Source organism: Limtongia smithiae (assembly GCF_038497785.1).
Source record: "Limtongia smithiae strain NRRL Y-17922 unplaced genomic scaffold V1518scaffold_7, whole genome shotgun sequence".
NCBI classification, from domain to species: Eukaryota; Fungi; Ascomycota; class Lipomycetes; order Lipomycetales; family Lipomycetaceae; genus Limtongia; species Limtongia smithiae.
The window spans coordinates 279,491-300,841 of NW_027117628.1; the positions used below are offsets into that span (position 1 = coordinate 279,491).

The following is a 21,351-nucleotide window of genomic DNA, read 5'->3' on the forward strand; positions in this document are numbered from 1 at the left end:
TAATACATCTGCAGGGTGGATGCGCGATGGAGGAGTTAGCAAACACGTGAGGATTTATTCCATGATAAATGTACTTCAGCAATCTGCATGATGTTAATATTAAACAAGGGCGTTTAACGTGATAAATAGTAGCTCTTCCGAGAGTTGTGGCGGAGTGATCACTTCAGATAAGTATGCTTCAAATCTATTCCAGATGAAGCAGCATTTTGTCCCATCCAGAAATCCAATCTGCTAGAAGTCGAATTAGAATGCCTACATAACGAAAAATTGGTCAAGTAACGAGTGAATAAGTTTTGGATTCTAGTATTTTCGCTATTAATAAGACTTCAAAGAAATAGCATGAATTCTTTATCTCGTCGTCATATGCACTTTAGAAACACAGACCCAGTCGCACACACTGACATACAAAAATTTGAAAATTTTTTAGGCGAAAGTGGAAGTGAACGACTCAGTAACGCTCTTCAGCTTCTCGAGACCCTCCTTCGACAGCGAACCCTTGGTGGCAATCTCGTTCAAGAACTCAGCCTCGTTGGTCTTAAGGAACGAAATAAATTCGTTCTCGTAGGCCTCAACCTTGTCGAGAGGAATCTTGTCGAGGTAGCCGTTGACACCGGCGTAGATAACAGGGACCTGCTCCTCAACAGGGATGGGCGAGTACTGCTTCTGCTTGAGCAGCTGGGTCAAACGCTCACCACGGGAAAGGGTAAGCTTGGTGGACGCATCAAGATCGGAACCGAACTGAGCGAAAGCGGCAACCTCACGGTACTGCGCCAAGAAGAGCTTGAGCGAACCTGCGACCTGCTTCATGGCCTTGACCTGTGCAGCGGAGCCGACGCGGGACACAGAGAGACCGACATTAATGGCAGGTCGGATACCCTTGTAGAAAAGCTCAGCCTCCAAGAAGATCTGGCCGTCGGTAATGGAAATGACGTTGGTGGGAATGTAAGCAGACACATCACCGCCCTGGGTCTCAATAATGGGAAGAGCAGTCATGGAACCGCCACCATGCTTCTCGGACATCTTAGCAGCGCGCTCCAGTAGTCGGGAGTGCAGGTAGAAGACATCACCTGGGTAAGCCTCACGACCGGGAGGACGACGAAGCAAAAGCGACATCTGACGGTAAGCCACAGCCTGCTTGGAAAGATCGTCGAAGATGATCAGGGAGTGCTTGCCGTTGTCACGGAACCACTCGCCGATAGCGGAGGCAGTGAAAGGAGCAATGTACTGCAGAGGAGCGGCCTCAGAAGCAGTAGCCGCAACAATAACGGTGTACTTGAGGGCATCGTGCTGCTCAAGGGTCTGGACGAGCTGAGCGACGGTGGAACGCTTCTGGCCGACAGCAACGTAGACACAGTAAAGCTTCTTGGACTCCTCGGTGGAGGCATTCCACTTCTTCTGGTTAAGGATGGTGTCAAGGGCGACAGCTGTCTTGCCAGTCTGACGATCACCGATGATAAGCTCACGCTGGCCACGGCCAATGGGCACAAGCGCATCAACGGACTTCAAGCCAGTCTGCATGGGCTCAAAAACGGATCGTCGGGGGAGAATACCAGGGGCCTTAACCTGAGCACGGCGACGCTCGACGGTCTCAATAGGTCCTTTGCCATCGATGGGCTGGCCGAGAGCATCGACAACACGGCCGAGGAGTCCCGGGCCAACGGCAACATCAACAATCTCACCGGTGCGCTTGACGGTCTCACCCTCCTTGACAAGACGATCGGAACCGAACAGCACAGCACCAACCTGGCCAGCCTCGAGGTTAAGAGCCATACCCTTTACACCAGAGGCGAACTCGATAAGCTCTTCAGCCTGAACGTTGTTCAAGCCGTGGACACGAGCAATACCGTCACTTTTTGTGTCAGCATTTCAAACTTCTATTTCGCTCGCTCGGACAACATACCCAACGGAGAGAACACGGCCAGTCTCAGCAAGGTTGGCATCGGCAGAAACACCTCTTATTCTCTCCTCGAGAATAGAGGAGACCTCAGTAGGGCCAGCCTTGGCATCGGCGTAACCGCGCTTGAGGATAGCGGAACGAACCTGTAGATGGATCAGCATAAGAGATCAGATCAAAAAGTCCCATAACTCCAAAAGACAGTCCGTCCCATAGTTCCAGCCTGCAATCGCCGCACACACACTACGCAGAAGACTATTTTCGATTGGTCGCAAATCAGCATCCTCGAAAAAAGTGCCGAGCGCGCTTCCAATGGCGAAAAAATCGTACAATTAAACAGAATCGTTGGAATTATTGTCCAACAAGTATGCCCGAAGTCGAAGGATAAAATGCTATCGAAAATAGAAGGTGCGGATATAGGGTGTGTGCCAGGGTGTGCAGGCACGGACAGACGAACGGGACGGAACCGCAGAGCACAACAAGGACCTGATTCTGCTATCACATACCGCCGGGGCGACGCGAGCGACGCGAGCAGCAGAGCGGAAAAGCATTGCGCGTACGAACGAGAGAAGGAAGGAGAGGAGAGGGTGCGCGGGGGTTCGGGCGTAGAGAGGAGACAGAGGAGAGAAGCGTCGGACGGAAGAAGAGGAATGGCAGTGAAAAAAGCGCGGAGCTGCAACGCGTAGAACGCAGCACGTCGCCTGCGTTACTTCCAGCACTAACGCTTGCGGGCTCCCGGCAACGCTCGAAACGCGGCTGCGATTGGTCCGCACGGCTGCGCCGCGTCACTGCGCGCGTTGCGGCATAACTACCCAATAGCAGTTGCTCTGCTGCCGCCATTGGTCTGCTCACAGACTCACACTGTACTCACAGCAGGTCACAGCTCGACCACACCACTGTAATCATGCGCGCTCTCGTTCGCTACGTCTTCAAGCCTTCCACTGCCCCCGGCAAAACCGTCGCGTCTCCACTCACCAATCCCCTGGCAGCATGTCCTCCCTACTCCGCGCTACCGCTCGCGCCACCGTGCGTCCCGCCATGCGCACACGCGCTCCTCGCAACGTCCGCACCCTGTACGAGGCCAATGCAGCCAAGGGCAAGGCTTTCGTCGCCGAAGAGGAGGCCATCGAGCACCACGCTCATGAGACCGCCGCGCTCTGGTACAAGCTTTCGTTATTCCTCGCTCTTCCCCTCTGCACAGTCGCTCTCGTCCGCTCCTACAGAGAGGAAGTCCCCCACATCAGACACATCTACCACGAGGCTGAGCACTACGACGAGGATGCTGCTCCTCCCGAGTTCATCTACCAGAACATCCGCAACAAGGAGTATGTTACCTTTTAACCCACTATATTTATCTATTTTTAAGCGTTCTTTCTAACAACTGTTGCAGCTTTTTCTGGGGTGATGGCGACAAGACCTCTTTCTGGTCCCCTGCCAACCACCACAAGCGCTAAATACCTCTACATCTCGTGGCCTACATCCTCTGACATCAGCGGCCACAAGCGCATCTACAATGTATGATACAGAGTTCAATCTATTTATCTACCTTGTACATTCTCATATAAACCACAACGAAAAATCCCGTGCAAAATATTCACCTAATAGTCGTTCAAAGCCACAAATGCCCCGGCAAATGCTAGATCTATCCACCGACTGAGCCGATCATACACAATCCGGTTCGCGTTGTGGAAGAATATGCTGTGGTCCGAATCCGGGAACACATACATATCGTAGTTCTCGACGCGGGCCAAGTCGAACTTGTCTAGCAACGCGAGCGTGTTCTGGAAGTGCACGTTGTCGTCGCCGGTGCCATGCATGATGAGGAAGCGCTCGGCTTTTTGGATCGCGGTTACGTTCTTTATCGCTGAACCGTCGTATCCATTTATGTTGTGTTGAGGCGTGTGCATATACCGCTCGGTGTAAATCGAGTCGTAGTAATGCCAATCAGTAACCGGCGCAACAGCCATGCCATACGAAAATGTCTCGCCGCCATCCTGCTCAAGTGTCTTCAGAGTCATGTAGCCGCCGTAACTCCATCCCCAGATAGCGATCCGCGACGGATCCACGTACGACTTTTTGCTCCACTGCTTCGCCGCAGAAATTTGATCCCGCGCCTCCCAGTATCCGAGATTGTCGCGCACCACAGTCCGGAATGCACGACCCATGTATCCAGTGCCTCGTCCATCGACAGACACGATAATAGCGTCGTAAGCACTAGCGACGTGCATCTCAAATCCAATAAGGAATCGCTTGTCCACCGTCTGACTGCCGGGTCCATTGTAAAGATGGAACAGGACAGGATATTTCTTCATCGGATTGAAGTTCGGAGGACGAATCTCAAATACATTGAGAACAATGTCGTTCTCGACAGTGATCTGCGACCAGATAGTCTCCGGCATGCTGTACTTGGCCACACGAGCAGCAAGTTCCTTGTTCTCCTGCACAACTACTTCGGCGCCCTCACGCAGGTGCATCAGCTTCTGCCAGGGTACTTCAGGACCATTATACGACAACAACAAGTAACCCGCGCCAACTGAGAATGATACAGCGTAATATCCCTCCGACTCGGTATCGGTAATGCTCCTAAAGTCAGTACCGTCGAGTTTGACAGAGTAGAGATGCCGCTCAGTCGGATCCTTCTTCGTTGCCAAAAAATAGACAGTACCGCTAGTGAAATCCACAGCAGATGGCGCATCAACAACCTCCCACTCGCCGCTCGTCAGAATATGCTTAGGCTTCCCAGAGTCGAGTGGGGAAAAGTACGCAAGGTGGTTGTATCCGTCAATAACAATCGTATCGATGTAGCCGTCTTCAATTCTACCTTGCGCCGTGTTTGCGGGGATATACATGGTGTCGTGAGTGATCTCAAACCAGCCTCCATCGTCGCTAACGTCTTCTTCGCGGACCACTGAGCCAGTTCTGGTCAAGGGGTCAATCAAAACAAGTTTCAAGACGTCGCTCTCTCTGTTAGTTTGGCGCACAAGGACCTTGTCGCGAGCCCACACGACCTCAGTAATAAGACGGTCGTCGTCAGCAAAGTTTCGTGGATCGTTAATCTCCGGAAGGTAGAACTCATAGTTCGACAAGTCGAGAAACATAAGCTCCACAATCGGGTTCGCGTAGCCTGCCTTGGGATATTTGAGGTCAGCCATCTCGGGGTAGGATCCCTTCTCAATCGGCTCATGCTCAAAGTAAGGAATAGAGTACTCAGGTACCGCCGAGTCGTTGGATCTCAGCACAGCAAGATACTTGCCATCGGCAGCCCACCAAAGCGCAGAGTTTCCAGAAAACACTTCCTCCTCGTACACCCAATCAGGAATACCATAAAACGTATCTTTACCGCCATCCGACGTGACCTGCACGACAGAGGTACTGGAAACATTACGGACGTAGAGATTGTTATGCAGAACGAATGCAATGACGTCGCCAGTCGGGCTCCACATGGCGAGACGAACTTCTTCGGTCAAATTGCCGGGAATAAGCGGCTCTACCTCCTTAGTAGCGACATTGTAGATCCAGTACTGTGCGAAGTAAGAGTGGCGCCAGTTCTTCTTGTAGTTGGTAGCAAGCAGCACTTGCTTGAGGCCCATTCCGGGAACAGAGTTGTAGATGTGATACGTGATGCCATCATAAATGAAATCAGGACCGTCGACAAGAGTCATAGTGTTCTGAACGTTAGCGCCAGAGTAATCGCCAACAACAATCTTGCCCTCGGAGGTCCGCTCGGCGTACAAACCATCATGGCCATCGATACCGTCGTCAAGCCACGCAATCGACGACCGCTTAGCAACAAATTCGCCGCTCATCCAGTCTGCGATAGTGATCGTCTTCAAGTCGTCGAAGTTGTCGCCCGGTTGATTGTCTCCGCCACCGCGCATAGAGGTGACAAGGTAGAAGATAAGACCAACAATCCACAGCACCGAGAGACCGGCAAGAACGCCGATAAATATGCGCTTCGTAAATTGCCGCTGTTTCAGCGCCGGATCTGCCTCGCTACCTTCTTCCTCCTCTTCGATCGTGTTGGGGACGTTCAGCGTAATGGTAGCAGCATCTGAAACGCTAAGGCTAGCCGTCGACGATGCTACTTCGCTCGTTGTAGCAGCACCTTCAGCCACCAGCGGCTCGGCCTCATCGTCATGATACGGCGAATTCTTGAGCGGTCCAAGAAGTAGTCGTTCAGACTCGGCTGATGTGACCGTGGATACCTTTGGCCGCAGCTTCGCCGCTGCGGATGTAAGAGAGTTCGTGGACATGGCTCTGTCTGCGCTGCGAATTGACGATGCAGCAGAGCTAAGCGCGTTTGGAGCAGTATCTGATAATGGCGTGTATGAAGGGCCAGTTGCTGATAAGCCCTGCGATGGGAAGACGTTGAAGATGTGGGGCGGGGTAGCCGTTGCTCCGGGCCTGAAGAAATTCGAACCGCGGAAGGAATTCGATGCAGAGTTAATCTGCTCGAACACTATTGAAGTAGACGAGGCAGAAGAGTCCTGCGAGCGTCTGTCGTCGTCGTCGGCCTCCTGAGTGTCGGCGTCGTTGTTATCGTGCGTATCGATCGCGGTAATGGTGTCTGTGTCTGCTGCGGCTCCCGACAGCACAGTGGAAACTGGGTGCAGGATATCAGCGTCGCCCTCCAATGTTGATGTCGCGGCGAGAATCTTACGCTTTGATGGTGACGACCGCACTGAACTTGCAGGCGAGCGCGAAGGTGACTGTGTTAGAAGCGGCTCCGACGCGGATACACCTGGCGAAGACATGGTCGTGGCACGGGTGGTCTTGTAATAGTTTTTGAGCGGCCTCTCAAATTCCTCAACGCGTTCCAGACTCCCACACCGACTTATGATGGCTAAACTCGCTCCAAAAGGTGCCCTGTTCACAGACCAGATTCGACCAGACGAGGTCAATTCGCTCAGTTCTTTGCGTCCACAATGGCACAGCTCGACTCGCTTCACCTGTTAAGAACATATGGACTTTGGGGAGTGACGCCGAAAACTGTTGCTCGGCTGGGTGCTAGGGTTAGGTTCATACGCGCCGTGGAGCTTCCTCATATGGCCAGCTATGACCTCCTAGTTACCAAATTCGCACTTCGTAATTCTGATGCCGACCGGCTATCTCAGTCCGACTTTGTCTAGAAAATAAATCTGTCTCAGTGCACTGGTAGATCTGAAGATGGTGATATTCGTGCCAAGAGCTTGCCTACTCTGTGTTTGAAGTACTTGTCGCGCCTGCACGATTATTAGCACACCGCTCTTAGATGATATTTTACGGTTTGAACCTTCAAATTAGAAGTCATTCGCGGTTCTAATTTTTTGTGTGGCAGTGCTGGCAAGTCACGTCACAGAACGCGAGAAAATTCGCAAATGAGGCTGGACACGTCACGCTCGGCAGGGCACTGGGAATACCAGTTCTGATTTTTATGAAATCATCAAATGACTTTCAAGCTAATTGCTTAGTTTTTTGTTTTCATATCGATTGGCGCCATGATAGAGGTGTGGTTGCTAAGTCCCGGCAACTTCTGGTGGTAAGACATAAGTCAGGGATGCCTACTGTCAGTCGTTCATCATCTAGACTACCAAGCTAGAAGTAATTCACTCATAAATATATCGCAAGCCAGATGATCTTACATTGAGCATATAGTACTCGCAGTATCAGACCCTGCCATAAACCCTGGACGCGTCCTCTCAGTTAGCAATAGCCGACCTTTTTGGTAAGGCGTTGAAACCTTAACGGCACTTGCACGAGCACGCGTTCTATGACGTGCCACAGGAGCCAGTACAGCTCAAAGCTCGAGACATACAGTTCGGTATTTTATTCCCCGAAGTCCGACAGCTCCTTATTTAAATTTTTTTGCTGATCGCCGTCGTGTCATAGCGGCTGGCACTGGATAGGCCGATAGAGAGACGAGAACCTAAAATCGCTTTCGATTTTGCCGCTCCCAGCTTGTGCAAACACACGCGCCATCTGACAATCAAGCTTTAGCGACCGATGCTAGGCAGTCATGCTATATCTCACGCTCTCAGGTTTATAGAAGTAGTATGAGCCATAGCGATTACCCAGCCATGCTTGCAACTCACCAATCACAGAAATGATGAGATTTCTGCGTACGATCACGATAGACGTCCACCGATTGTTGTGACGTACAGGGCAGCTACACGTGTAAACAGTCTCGGCGGTCACGTTGCTAGTTTTGGAACATATCTAAAGGGTTGTACGATCGCTAACACCGTACAAAAGTTCCAAAAGCTACACAAACCTTATCACGGCTCAGAGCGACGGATTGACGTCTCCATAACTTGGGACTTCCGAGATTCGTGGTTCAATTTTAGCTCGCTAACTTACATGTATGAAATTCAAAGCTGTCTCGAAACGGTCGCACGCCGTACGGCGCTGTGATTCGTAGAAATGCGCAAACTTTCAGCATCTTTACTACAGTTAACTAAGACGACATTTGCATTATTTTCTCTCTTCATGAATGGTATGTACATATATAAGGAAAAGTTAGCAAGCAACAGGAACTACTAACGCCAGCACCATGTAAATGCAGAACAAATCCAAGCAAATCAATCTTGGTGCGGTCACGCGATCTTGTCGTGCATTCGTCGTGTAACAAAATCCGCAATCTGTTTCTCTTCCTTTGATACGAAAAACATGCCATGATTTTTGTTTTCCCATAACAGTACACCGATATCACGTGCGTATTCCGCCGTGGCTTCGTATTCTCTGCTGTTCTTGAAATCGCGAAATAAAAAGCCAGTTGATGTCTTAATGCGTTCACGCTCGAGCTCCCAAAGGCGAATCTGGTCGACCACGGTAGGTGGGAGAAGTGGCGTCGACTTGCGCATCTGTGGATGTGCGTGCACGGTAAGGTAGGTAATAATCTGATCGGCTGTGATGCCGTTCTTGAGAGCCTTATTCACGCTTTCGCGACTGATGTGTCCGGCGACCATATTCGCAAAGCGTGATTTTAGATGCACAAACAAATTCAAGACCGCAATCTGCAATGGTGAGCTGGTATATGCGTATACCTTGAAATTAGTTTCGAGTATGACAAAGCCGGTGTCGATCTCGGCTTTCGAGCTGGAAGTGGAGATAACGGAGTCAAGGCTTGCAGAGGGCGTTAGCATGACGGCGGAGTCCGATGTTAGCGTCGTCGCGAGACGTGTGGGATAAAATCTCCGAGATGTGGACTACATACAATTAGTAAATGATAACACGATAATATCAGAGAAGTCAGCTCATACCTTTCTCTGATACACGATTCCATAGTCGCGCAGATCATCAAGCATGATCTTCTGCGTCTCACTCAATACTGCAAGAGAGTAATCTTGTCCAAGCTCCAAACTTCCAAGCATGAACAAGAAATGTAAAACTTCAACCTTGTCCATCTGTAGCTCGTCGGACATGTTCAAATACTCCAACAGAAGTGTCCAGATCTGTGCCTTCACGTCTTGCAGCAGGAACTGAAATCCGGCATTTGTGATTTGCAGTTCGTGTCCTTCACTAGAAGCACGTTAGTAAACTACCAAAGTCAAAACTGCTCTACCAGATATACCTTTTTTCCATGAGACCACTGTGCTTCAGCAAACTCAAGACGCCGGGATTTGGCGAGCGCTCGATTTCGTTACCGACCATGAAATGCAGGATCAATTCCCACTGACTATTGGCGTGTTCGTCCAAAAATGCAATATCGACTCTATGCTTGTCTTCTGTATCACAGGAAATGCCGAAGGAATTATTATGATCTCTGCGCAACATCCGCTGGCTAAGTCTTGGGGACACAAAGGAGAGATGTACTGTACATACCCGCCCGTGATTGCGCTTCGTAAGCCAGTACCAAATGTTTTCTGAATTGAGATTGTGCCTCCAACCAATTTCACAATATGCATGCCGCTTAACTTCTGCATTGCATCCTTTTGCTTGCTTTTAGTGTGATTAGCTCTTAGCAATTGCTAACGGAAAGTCAATGCACGGGTACATACAGTCGACTTGAACTCCGTACCCATAAATTCAAATTTGAAATGGGCATAGGTTCATCGTTGAACAGCATCGACGTGATGAACAACTGTGCCATTGGCGGGAGGAGTCGAAATATTGCAAGGCATGTTGCGGGCTGACGATTCGTAAGTTGATGATTTCGCCGCGGAATTCACAGAAGACCTACCGACTGATACAGTCTGAGCAGCATAGACTCTGAGAGTCCCTCGAGGTACTCATTGATGCTTGTCCGAAACTGCGGGACCGCCATCACGATGGTGCCAAAGACGAGGACCGCGGGGATCTCGAAATTTCACGCGTCCGCAACGGTCCCGTGACTTTTTGGAGGGTTAGTTGGATGAGCGCGTCAGCCGGAATGACGGCTCAACCCAACATCTGCATCACCTATCTACGTATCACTTCGTCGCGACTCCAGTTCTAGGAAGAGTGAAAACCAAGCTGTGAGAAAATGGTGAACATAAGCAGTATCCACAAGTACTACGAGGCCATCTCAACACTATCTTCTGGATCAACGCCGCATTACGTCCCGTACCTCAATGCGTTTCTGGCACTATTCTCGGCATATCTAGTGTACCGGGCAGTGTTCCCAGCCACTGGGATGTCGTCAGACGAGCAGCGCGCAAAGGATCAAGCTGAGCAGGCGCCGGAACCGATTGTATTTACGACTTTCAACACGCGGTCGTTGCAGCCGTTTAATGGGACGGACAACGAGAGGGTGCTGTTGGCGATCAAGGGGAGGGTGTATGACGTTTCAAGTGGTAGGTCGTTTTATGGACCTGGAGGACCGTACAGGTAGGTGTGTTCGAAGAAAGTTGTTGTAGCGGCGCGCTAACAGCTTGTGCAGCAATTTTGCGGGTCGTGATGCATCGAGAGGTCTGGCGAAAGGCAGTTTCGACGACGGTAAACTACAATTTTATTTTCTGGAATCGGCGTGGTTATTAATAGTGATTATGTAGATATGCTTACGGCGATCGAAGAACCACTTGACACACTTGAAGATCTAACCCCCGAAGAACTTCATTCCTTAGCGGAATGGGAGCAGCATTTTACGACGAAATACATCTTATGCGGCGAGCTGGTTGAGCTGCAGTAGGTATCATAAGAAGACAGGATCTGGAACGGAGTTCTTTGCTGGAAAACGTTGTTTGCTTGTAAATAATTTTATTTTCATATATGCTGTTAGAGACGTGCTTTGATGCGACCAAGAATGGCGGCCGCACGTTCACGAGCTTCTCTCCGTTTGCCCTCTTCTAAATCTTTTTTAGCTTGTACAAGTTCAGGCCATTCGTCTCCCCAGACATCTTGCGTGTATGTATTCGTAGAAAGGAGATACTCGACCGGGTCTGTGACGGTCATGATGTCGGCGACAATGCGGTTGTAACCGAGCTGAGCGAGTGTTGGCTCGGCCGGACGAGTGCGCTCGGACTCCGCAGAATAAACTTGCTCAGTTGTGCTCGATGACGATAAAAATGCGAGGACATCGCTGCCGTCTGAGGGCACATCCAGGTACCGTGCTGGGGAGACGGTAGACTGAATTGATGAAGCGGGCCGAATGGAGAACTCCGTGAAGTTGTCAAACTGCTCTTGTGTACTGAGACTTCGCGGAGCTGACTCGTGCGCGATGTTTCTGAAAGTTTGCGCGCTGTACTGAGTTGCAGTCGCCGAAGAGGAAGCCGCGTGCGCGCTGCTGGAGCCGGCTTCCGCTGAGTCGTACGATGTAGCGCTAGATCCGGCGCGCACTGCGCCGGATGATCGTCCTTTCTGCGCGTTAGCAGACTGCTGAGAGCTAGCAAGTGAATCGGATAGCGCGGAAGGTGTCGCAAAGGCAGATAAGAGCGTTGCAGCGGAGGACCGTAAGGCTGATGACGGCGACGAAGATGCAGCAGTTGACGAGCCGCCCTCAGTCTCGGCACTCGATTTGAGTGGCTTGTCACTACTTAGCGGGTTATTGTCTTCTGCCATGCTTGCATAGACCGGACCGAAATGCCGGAACGGCGTAGAGAGTGGTGATGAGGAGCGGTGGGGGGTGGGGTGAACATGCTAATCCGGGGTAAAGCAATGGGGTGGGCACTGCGGCTCAGTCGCGTCGGACGTCTCGGCGGAGCTGAGAATTCCCAACGCCGCGGCTCCCCTCGGACCGGTCAGCGACAGCTAAGCGCTGGGCGCGAGGGCGGTATAGCTGTAAATGCATTCAAGTGTAAAAAGGACTTTAAGAGAACGGCAGCTTTGTTACTACGGCGTAAATACTCTCGACGAGAGCGTATACGACGGAGGTTGATTCGCAGCATAAATGCGCATGCGCGGTGCAAATAGAGCTCCAAACGCGGCGCGGCGCGGCAGTGGCACAACTGCACAGTGCACGCGTGTGAGTAGCTACGCGCACGAAGCGCACCAGAGCGCTCTGCTCTCACGCACCAGCTTCCACCGCATCACCGTGATCACCACGTCTTGCTCTTGTCCGTCACGCCTCCAAGAGCACCCCCTGTTCCACTCCGCCTGCCGCCCTACCTTCTTAGACCACTTTCGAGCCGCTCTCGCCTACTATCACCGCGCGAACGAGCTGTACTGCGCTGCTCGTGCACGACTTGTTCCCGCCGTTCTATATAGCCATCCAGAACCATGGTCGAAGGTCCCGACGGGCGCACGCCCACCTGGAAGTTCGCACAGTACGTTTCCTATGTCGCGTTTTTGTGCGACAAGGTGTTCTGCGGTGTTCAGCATCTTTTTTGTGTTTGCAGAACGTCGTGTCTACACCTGCGCATGTCCGGTGGATCATTTCCACGCGATCCGTGATCCACTCGGACCTCTCGCGACTGCGCCGCAACTGACGGCAGCTGTCCAGATCGCAGACTTGATACTAATTCATTTCTGCTCTACAGATGCTTCGGCGACAAAGGCGATACAGAAGACATTACTGAAGGTACGACACTTGATTCTTGTCTCGACGTCGTTGCTCGGGCGCGTTGCCGTCCGTGGCCAGTCGTGGAGCTGCATATCGGGCAATGATCTAATCCGCAAATGTGCAGCCGATATCATATCTACAGTCGAATTCGACCACACTGGAAACTACCTCGCCACTGGAGACAAGGGCGGCCGTGTTGTTCTGTTCGAGCGGAACGAGAATGTGAGTTGTTGCCCGTAGTCGCACACCATCGCGCATCCTCCCAGTGCGCACTGTCTAATGTCCGCGACTTTGCCGTTCAAACAGAAAAAAGGATGCGAGTACAAATTTTACACAGAGTTTCAGTCTCACGAGGCCGAGTTTGATTACCTCAAGTCACTCGAGATCGAGGAGAAGATCAACAAAATCAAGTGGTGCAAACGCACAAATGCCGCGCACTTTCTGATCTCTACTAATGGTATGTTGGTGTTGCTGAGGCGTATGGCATGGATAATATCTAATATTCATCAGACAAAACCATAAAGTTATGGAAAATTTACGAAAAGTCGCTCAAGGTGGTCGCTGAGAACAACTTGTCTGACACAGTTAGCGGACGGCCCGCACATCCACTATCGCTTGCCAACTTGAGATTGCCGCGCATGACGCTACATGATACGATAATCGCAGCTGCGCCGAAGAGAATCTATGCAAACGCGCATGCGTATCACATTCACTCGATCAGTATAAATTCAGACGACGAAACGTTTATATCCAGCGACGATCTGAGAATAAATTTATGGAACCTGGGAATATCCGACCAGAGCTTCAGTATGTTTAGGTGATAGTTCTATTGATGAGGTAAGGGCTGACGGTTATGCAGACATCGTGGACATCAAGCCGGCAAACATGGAGGAGCTTACAGAGGTGATCACGGCGGCGGAGTTTCATCCGATCAGTTGCAATTACCTCATGTACTCTTCCAGCAAGGGATTCATTAAGTTGGCGGATATGAGAGAGCACGCGCTCTGCGATGCGCATGCGAAACGTAAGTCTCTGGGGTAGTAAGGCCGGAAGAGTGCGTGTTGCTAACAAGGAGGCAGTGTTCGAGGAAGAGGAAGATCTCAGAGAGCGGTCGTTCTTTTCCGAGATCATTTCGTCCATCTCGGACGTGAAGTTTTCGTCTGATGGGCGTTACATCGTGGCGCGAGACTACTTGACGGTGAAGATCTGGGACATTGCGATGGAGCGCCGGCCCATCAGAACGATCAATATCCACGAGCACCTGCGGCCGCGGCTATGTGACACGTACGACAACGACTCGATCTTTGACAAGTTCGAGGTCGTACTGTCGGGCGACGGCAAGTCGGTCATGACGGGGTCGTACAATAACAACTTCATGGTCTACCCGAACGCGACGGACGCGGACGCGGAGGAGGTAGAGGTGATGCTGCAGGCGGACAAGACCGCGTTCAAGGCGAAGCGGGTGGGTGTGGCAGCGCCGATTGGCCGCAGTGCCGGACGCAACGGCAACGGGATGGGCATGCGCGGACTATCGCCGTCCGGACGGGGGATTATGGGCGGGATGAACAGCGCACGTCGGGACACTGACGACACGGACTTCAACAAGAAGATCCTGCATATGAGCTGGCATCCACACGAGGACTCGATTGCGATCGCGGCGACCAATAATGTGAGTGCTGATGCTGTGGTTGTGGCGATCGAGCTGGAATGGCAACTAACTACCGCAGCTCTTTGTATTTTCCACATTGTAGGAAGGCGAGGGAGCGAGAGAGGGAGTGGAGCGGTTGTTCATGTTACTACTACACTACTGTTTATTATCCAACTAGTTGATGGTGACTGACGAGGCCGTGACTGCAGAGCCGCCGCCGCAGTCTTGGCTGTTAGTAGAACAAACGGCTGGTGCGCATTCAGTTCTTTGTTATTATTTAATTTGCGCAGCCGTTTCCATCGCGTTTTAGTTGACAGGCTGGTCCAGCAACGGACGCCAGGCGCGAATGAGTAATGCAGGATCCATGCGCGCCGGAAGGCGACGCATATGCGCGCGAGACCGTGGGCCACGGCGGCATGTGACGACGGGTTGCGCGGGCACCACGGACCCCAGGCCCATGGTCCGCCGAGGCCAGCGGCCAAGGTGCGTGTGACCTTTGGACTACGGTCGCGGAAGCGAGGTGCTGCTGGCGGCCACACCAACGGCGAAAGAGTGACTGGACGTGAGCGCGTGAGCGTGTGAGCTCTGCGCCACAGCAACGCAAGGGGGCGTGGCGTACGACGTGGCTGGGGCGGGGCCCACGCGGCTCATCGTGCTCGCACGAGGCAAGCGCCTGCAAGCGCCGGCAAGCGCCGGCGGAACACGCGCCGTGCCCCAGACTGAGTTTAGGCCGCGTTTTCTGGTCCTGCTTCGCTGCTCCACGTTCCCTGCGCTCTTCCTCAGCTCGCGCGCGATCCTCGCACCGCACCCACCGTCGCACCACTCCCCGCCCCTCGTCGTATCGCGCCATCGCGCGCAGCCTGCCTGGCATGAACTCCGTGCCGCAGCAGCCCATGGCCGCCGCGCCATGGAAGGAGACCATCAACCGGCGCAGCTTTGTCTCCAAACTGTAAGTCTCCGTGCTGCGTCTCTCGTGCCTCGCAGCATTTCGCTGACGCCGATATCCACTTTTCACAGCATGGAGCTGTTCCAGACGATCTCGCCCACGACCCCCGCCGACAGGACAGCATCGTATGCAGAGCAGACAGAGAATCAGGCTTTCGAAGCCGCAACCACCAAAGTACGCAAGACCAATATCGTCGTCCGTCAGCTCAAAACTAATCATCTCCTCTTTCAGGACGAGTACATCGCAATGCTGAAGGAAAGACTCGCCTTGGCAAACAACCGCAATGCGGCGCTGCGTGCCCAGCAGCAACAACTACAGCGGCAAGAGCAACAGCAACAGCAACAGCAACAACAGCAACAACAACCCCAGTTTGCGCCCGCCAACATTCACCAGCAAGACGGCGTGCAGTTCGCCACGATCCCCGTGAACCAGCCGCAGCCGATCAACGGTGTCCCGCAGTTTCAGCAGCAACAGCAGCAGCAATCACAATCTGGTGGTCCTCCGGCGTCTACTGATGCTCAGCAGGAGCCTACGCCAACGGGATTTAATGCCGCACCATATCAGGATGCGCTACGACAGATGGCGAATCAGCACCAGCTGCACCAGCTTCCGCAACAACAGCAGCGGGCCAACCGCATGCAAATGCTGCCTCAGATGGTCCAGGGGATGCAATCCCAGCAACCCCAGCAGCCAGCGCAGTCGCAGTCCAACATCTCGCAGCAAGACCAGCAGCTCCCCTCGCAACAGCCGCAGCAGCCTCAGATACCACAAAACATTGCCCAACGTATTTCGCCGAATCAGCTGATGGCTATCTCCGCTCAGTACAAGCGCCTGCGCGCGCTGCCGAATCCCAATCCGCAGCAGCTCCAGCAAATGGAGCAGTTTCAAGTGGTGCTTGCGCAGGTCCAGCGGAGTCGAAATCAGCAAAGTCAAGCGAACAGCGCGTTGTATCAGCTCGCAAGACAGCAGGGACAGCAGCAGCAACAACAGAATGCCGCTGACCAGTCCAATCCGCAGATACAGCAGCAGCCTCAGCCGCAGCCTCCGACTAAGATTCCTCAACCGCAGCAGCCACAGCAGCCTCCGCAAGCTCAGGACGTGAACACAAGCCCACAGCTGCAGCAAGGGCGCGCCGGCGACGTGAATGCTCCTCCTCCTGTCGGCTTTAACTTGACACCGGCGCAAACACAAATGTACCAGTCTATACTTCGTCAGCAACAACAAGCAGCGCAGCAAGCCCAACAGCAGGGCATAAACAGTTCGATGATGCAGCAGCAGGGACGGTCGAACCTCAATCAGGCGGTTAACAATCTACAGCAAATGCTGCAACAACAGTCGGGTCAGCAGCAAGCATTTCAGGATGGACAACGCGCAGGGCAGATGCAGCAGGGTGTTCCGATGGGACTGCAGCAGCCCCAGCAACCGCAACCACAACTGCAGACCATGCCGCAAGGGAATCAGAATGTCGTCATGCAGCCTGTGCAGATGCCTGTGCAGCAGAACCAACCCCAGCAGAACCAGCCAGTTCAGCCGCCGTCACAGCAACAGCAGCTAGTTGATCTCACATCGGACAAAATCAGAAAATACGTCACAAGTTTGCGGATTCCGGACATCTACCTCAAGATGCTGCCTACTTTGCCCGAAGGTGTGATTACCTGGGAACAGGCTCTGAACCAGGTGGAGAACGGCTCTCTTTCCCGCGATTATCTGAAGCCAATAATAAACTTCAAGACGCATCATGAGAACGTGTTGCTGAATGCATACAAAAATCGCGAGCAACGAGCCCAGAAGCAGCAGCAAATTTCGGCGAAGCAGCAAATGCAGGGCGGGCCGTCGCAGTCTATCAACGATATGGCGCAGAACAATATTCAGCAACAACAGCAACAACAGCAGCAACAGCAGCAACAGCAACAGCAGCAACAGCAACAGCAACAACAGCAACAGCAACAGCAACAGCAACAGCAACAGCAACAGCAACAGCAACAGCAACAGCAGCAACAGCAACAGCAACAGATGCAGCAAGTTCATCAAGCGCAGCAAGCGGCGAGACAGATGGCGTTACAACAACAACAGCAGCAGCAGCAGCAGCAGCAGTTGAAGACCGTTGATCTCACGAAGACGAGCCCCCAGATGATGCAACAGCAACTGCAACATATTCGACAACAGCAACTGCAGGCGCAACAGCAACAAGGAATTCCTCGTCAGAACGTGAAAATGGATGGATCCCCGGCCGCGATGCGCGGAATGATGAACGCGCAGCCAATTTCGCAAGCCATTCCTGTCCAGCAGCAGCAGCAGCCGGTTATGAACCAGCAAGCCTCAATGACCATGCCGCATCACCAATATCCGGCCACGAAGCAAGCGACCACGCCTGTCATGCAAAATATGAATCTTCAAGCCCAGTCTCAGCAGTTTTTGCAGACTTCGCCACATCGCGGTAATCAGGTTCTCACGGCTGGCCAGCAGAATGCGACACCGCAACAATTTGCCCAGGTTCAAGCTCAAGCTCTACGGATGCAGCAACAACAGCAACAATCACAGCAGCAAAAGGCTGTTGGTGTACAACAATCTACGCCGACCATGCAGCCGCAGCTTGTGCAACAGTCGGGAATGCAACCCGGCATGATGCCACTTCCTCAAGGAAACCAGGTTCTGATGCCCCAGCAGGGCGCGCAGCAGCCGACTTCTGTACAACCGGGACAACTCCAGCAACAGCAGACTGCGCAGAACGCCAATACAGGCGAAATTGTGCGTCCCAACTACGGCAGAGAACAGCAGCAGGCGTTGATTGAAATGTACGACGAAGTTCGCCGCGGCAGACATCCAGCACCGCTTCAGTTAACAGTTGAAGAGCAGAAGACGGTGCAACAAGAAGTTGAGAAGATCCAAGAAGCATGTAAGCAACTAGAGCGTCTTATTCAGTACACTCACGCGAATTTCCGAAAAGATCAGATCACCAAGAAATTGATTACAATGGTACGTTGCTTGTTAATGTTGTTATGGGTCTATACTAACCGTTGATATAGCAAGTATCATACAGCGAGCAGCTTGCCGCTCTGCCACAAGGAATTTTCTACTTTGACCCTGCCGGGATCTCAACATTTCAGAAGGAGCTCATTATGGTCTTCAACATGATGCGCAACCTGCAAAATAAAGGACCGCCCGGTAGCCAGCAGGGTGTACGAGTACAACAACAACAACAGCAGCAGCAAGCCGCTGGTTCCCCGCAGATCCGGATGCAAAACATGGCGGCCGCGCACGGACAGATGTTGTCTCAGGGCCAGCAGATGGGTAGTGGTATGCAGCCGTTGCCTGCGCAGCAGCAGTTTCAGAACTTGCAGCAAGTCCAGCCGCAGGTCCAGCCGCCACAAGCGCAGCAGGACGGTTCACAGCAGCGCAAGGTTGGCCCGGTTCCGAACGCGGTTCCTCCAGGAGTACAGCAAATGCCGTTCGATCAAGCCAGCATGCTTGCGGCACGACAGCAGAAGCCTCAGGCGCTATCGTTACAGCAGCGACAGCAGCAGCAGTTGCTTCAACAGCAGCAGCAACAGAAGCAGCAGCAACAACAGCGTGCATGGGCGCAGCAGCAAGCGCAGGCACAGCAGGGTGCGCAGGCACAGCAGGGTATGCAGCAGCAGCTCGTGCCGCAACAGCAGCAGGTGCAGCAGCAAGCACAAAGCGGCAATGCGCAGCAATTCGGCAACCCTATCGTGATACCCGACAGTGTGCCGCAGAAGCAGGTGCAACTTCCCATGAACGCCCAACAACAAGCGCAGCAACGCGCGATGGCATCGCAAACGGCTGCTCGAGGTCGAGGTTCCCAGCAAGGTACTGTATCTGCGATGGCAGTCGCGGCAGCACAAGCGCAGGCGATTGTCGGCACGGCGGGACAGACTGCGGCTGCTATCACGTCCGGCGCGAACATCAGGAGTACAGTCAACCAGAACATGATTCCTGTTATCCAGCGCCCGAATATTCCCGCACCGTTACCGGTCCAGACGAGAACAGTTGTTGGAGTCGGCAAGTCTGGCTTGGCAGTTAGTCCCGTCATTGCTCCTGGTGTTTCCGTTGGCGGACCGAATGTCACAACTGTCGTCCCGCCGAACCTTTCTGCAGTTAGTCCGCAAGGCGTGCCGATCTACACGGCAATGGCAAACCAGATGGATTTGGCGCACTTGAAAATCCCACAGAACCGCAAGCGCGGTATCGCTAAAGCAGGCGCGGCCGGTACTCCGACTGGCGAGGAGCCGCCGCTCAAAAAGGAAAAAGTCGAGACTCCAAAACCAGTGCAGGCCAGTACACCGCTGGTGAAGGGGCAACCGGGTTCTCTGCAGTCACCAGTGACCGGGCAGCAGCAGCAACGTGGCCGTGGTAGCTCGAGCGGAATGCAACACGGTGCTGCGGTGCAATCAGCGCAGACGCTGGTGCAGCAGCAGCAAAAGGCGGCGCTCGACGAGGCGCATGCGCGGCAGCGTGCCGCGATGGAGGATGATGAACGCAAGCGCCGCGAACTCGCAATGAAGGACCCGTTGATGTACGCACTGAGGGCTGTTGCAGACGCATGCAACGTCGATAGCGCTACCGGAATTGAGAAGCCCACCGAGAAGCAGGAGCCTGGAACCGATGCATCCGCGTCGTCCGCAGGCGCAGACACGACGACATTGTCGGTCACGAACAGTATGGGACTGGGAGCGGAGCAAAATATTTTAAAGATGGGCTCATTGGTATATGCATTTGTGTAATAATCGGTTTTTCCGGAAGTAATGATTTCTGCTCCTTTGATGCGCTTCAAGGTGATGGTTGGTTTTTTTTGTGTTTCTGTGCCTGGCAGGCTGAATGCATGTAAAGTGATATACGCTGCATAATAATCATGACAATTGATCTACAAACAAAGTTAGTTTCAGGCGCGTGGCAGTGATTAGCAGGGTCGTATCGAGTTTCAGAGCTGGTCAGCGCGCGCGACACGAGAGGTCAGGGAGGATCTGCGCGAAAATTTAAATGACTTGCATGTGCGCGCTCAGGGGGGAAAGGATGGGAGCCGCGCTGGAACGGGATAGCGGATTTCTGGTTAGGGTTTGTGACTGAGCTGTTATTCGCTGCAGCCGCTGCAAGGCGTCCTCACGGTCCTCTTGCCCTGCCGCTGGCCGAGAGACTCCGGCAGCCGGGGAGGAGGGGGAAAGAACGGACGGTAATTCATCGAGCCGATATATGGAGGTGAGATATTTTAGACTCGGTTGGTTCAGTGAGGTTTATAAACGGTCTCAGGAGTGCAGTTCGAAACGATTAGTCTCATAGCCTTCTTGGGACGTTGTAATGGTGGCGTTCTCATAGAACACTAGTCTTCGTTTACAAAAGAAAAGCAAAGAATTTCAGTTTTGTGTATTCCCGTCTTGCTGTGCGAGCGACATGCCATCATGATAAAAACACGGAAGCGGACCGGCATGGTGAATTCTGGATCGTACCAATATCTCGAAATCGAAATTTTCATTCATGCTGCACTATTTTTGGGGTTATTTGTGTACTGTACGATTATCCTAGATGGTAGTGTTGCATCAACTCCTATTTCCTTCGATTCGGCAGCTGTCTCACACATCACCATGCCAAACGTGAACAGGCCCCGCAAAGAATCACTTTAGTTGGTGTCCATTAACTGCTGCTGACTGAACAATTTCGTAGACGCGGTGGTCGCTATCATGATCATGCGAGGCTCAGAAAGTATGGAATGGGTTGTATGACCGTTGACGTTATTGGGTTGGAGTTGCGAATAGTGCGAAATCGAGTTAATGGTGAATCTGAGTGCCTCTCAGCTTACTCAAATGAAGGAAACGAAGGTGCTACTCGTTGGATGACAATGTGTCGATTTTAACTAAGACGGGCTCCTGGTTTTGTACAATACGGGACGATGGATGTTCGCGTCTCTCGTTCTGATCCGTTTTGATTCCTGTGTCTTCGTTTGATACGACTTGATT

General features: G+C 52.6%; 8 protein-coding genes across 8 annotated transcripts; 4 read left to right on the top strand and 4 right to left on the bottom strand.

Annotated features, from left to right (window-relative positions):
• Positions 1-238: 238 nt before the first annotated feature.
• Positions 239-2,519, bottom strand: V1518DRAFT_417806 (P-loop containing nucleoside triphosphate hydrolase protein). The gene is made up of 3 exons (XM_066904398.1): positions 2,401-2,519; positions 1,901-2,040; positions 239-1,849 (listed from the first exon to the last, which is right to left on the bottom strand). Exons 1-3 carry the CDS (start codon positions 2,443-2,445, stop codon positions 424-426), a joined length of 1,611 nt encoding a protein of 536 aa, XP_066759038.1. The 5' UTR covers positions 2,446-2,519; the 3' UTR covers positions 239-423.
• A 308-nt stretch (positions 2,520-2,827) lies between these two features.
• V1518DRAFT_417808 (cytochrome c oxidase, subunit VIa) lies at positions 2,828-3,485 on the top strand. The gene is made up of 2 exons (XM_066904399.1): positions 2,828-3,219; positions 3,285-3,485. The coding sequence occupies exons 1-2, from the start codon at positions 2,885-2,887 to the stop codon at positions 3,346-3,348; spliced, it is 399 nt and encodes a 132-aa protein (XP_066759039.1). The 5' UTR covers positions 2,828-2,884; the 3' UTR covers positions 3,349-3,485.
• A 7-nt stretch (positions 3,486-3,492) lies between these two features.
• Positions 3,493-5,772, bottom strand: V1518DRAFT_374166 (dipeptidyl peptidase IV N-terminal region-domain-containing protein; the record flags this gene model as incomplete). Its single annotated transcript, XM_066901451.1, has 1 exon — positions 3,493-5,772. One exon carries the CDS (start codon positions 5,770-5,772, stop codon positions 3,493-3,495), a length of 2,280 nt encoding a protein of 759 aa, XP_066759040.1.
• A 2,420-nt stretch (positions 5,773-8,192) lies between these two features.
• Positions 8,193-10,293, bottom strand: V1518DRAFT_417815 (transcription factor Tfb2-domain-containing protein). The gene is made up of 6 exons (XM_066904400.1): positions 10,053-10,293; positions 9,871-10,001; positions 9,695-9,811; positions 9,444-9,635; positions 9,133-9,391; positions 8,193-9,078 (listed from the first exon to the last, which is right to left on the bottom strand). The coding sequence occupies exons 1-6, from the start codon at positions 10,134-10,136 to the stop codon at positions 8,467-8,469; spliced, it is 1,395 nt and encodes a 464-aa protein (XP_066759041.1). The 5' UTR covers positions 10,137-10,293; the 3' UTR covers positions 8,193-8,466.
• V1518DRAFT_417816 (cytochrome b5-like heme/steroid binding domain-containing protein) lies at positions 10,259-11,166 on the top strand. Its single transcript, XM_066904401.1, has 3 exons — positions 10,259-10,678; positions 10,731-10,786; positions 10,843-11,166. The coding sequence occupies exons 1-3, from the start codon at positions 10,335-10,337 to the stop codon at positions 10,977-10,979; spliced, it is 537 nt and encodes a 178-aa protein (XP_066759042.1). The 5' UTR covers positions 10,259-10,334; the 3' UTR covers positions 10,980-11,166.
• On the bottom strand, positions 11,028-11,986 carry V1518DRAFT_417818 (uncharacterized protein). Its single transcript, XM_066904402.1, has one exon. The coding sequence runs from the start codon at positions 11,846-11,848 to the stop codon at positions 11,066-11,068; it is 783 nt and encodes a 260-aa protein (XP_066759043.1). The 5' UTR covers positions 11,849-11,986; the 3' UTR covers positions 11,028-11,065.
• A 322-nt stretch (positions 11,987-12,308) lies between these two features.
• Positions 12,309-14,884, top strand: V1518DRAFT_417820 (WD40-repeat-containing domain protein). The gene is made up of 8 exons (XM_066904403.1): positions 12,309-12,552; positions 12,766-12,806; positions 12,913-13,010; positions 13,095-13,245; positions 13,299-13,595; positions 13,648-13,812; positions 13,868-14,457; positions 14,516-14,884. Exons 1-8 carry the CDS (start codon positions 12,506-12,508, stop codon positions 14,537-14,539), a joined length of 1,413 nt encoding a protein of 470 aa, XP_066759044.1. The 5' UTR covers positions 12,309-12,505; the 3' UTR covers positions 14,540-14,884.
• Positions 14,885-17,355: 2,471 nt separating this feature from the next.
• V1518DRAFT_417824 (uncharacterized protein) lies at positions 17,356-20,319 on the top strand. Its single transcript, XM_066904404.1, has 2 exons — positions 17,356-18,358; positions 18,409-20,319. The coding sequence occupies exons 1-2, from the start codon at positions 17,396-17,398 to the stop codon at positions 20,122-20,124; spliced, it is 2,679 nt and encodes an 892-aa protein (XP_066759045.1). The 5' UTR covers positions 17,356-17,395; the 3' UTR covers positions 20,125-20,319.
• Positions 20,320-21,351: the final 1,032 nt, after the last annotated feature.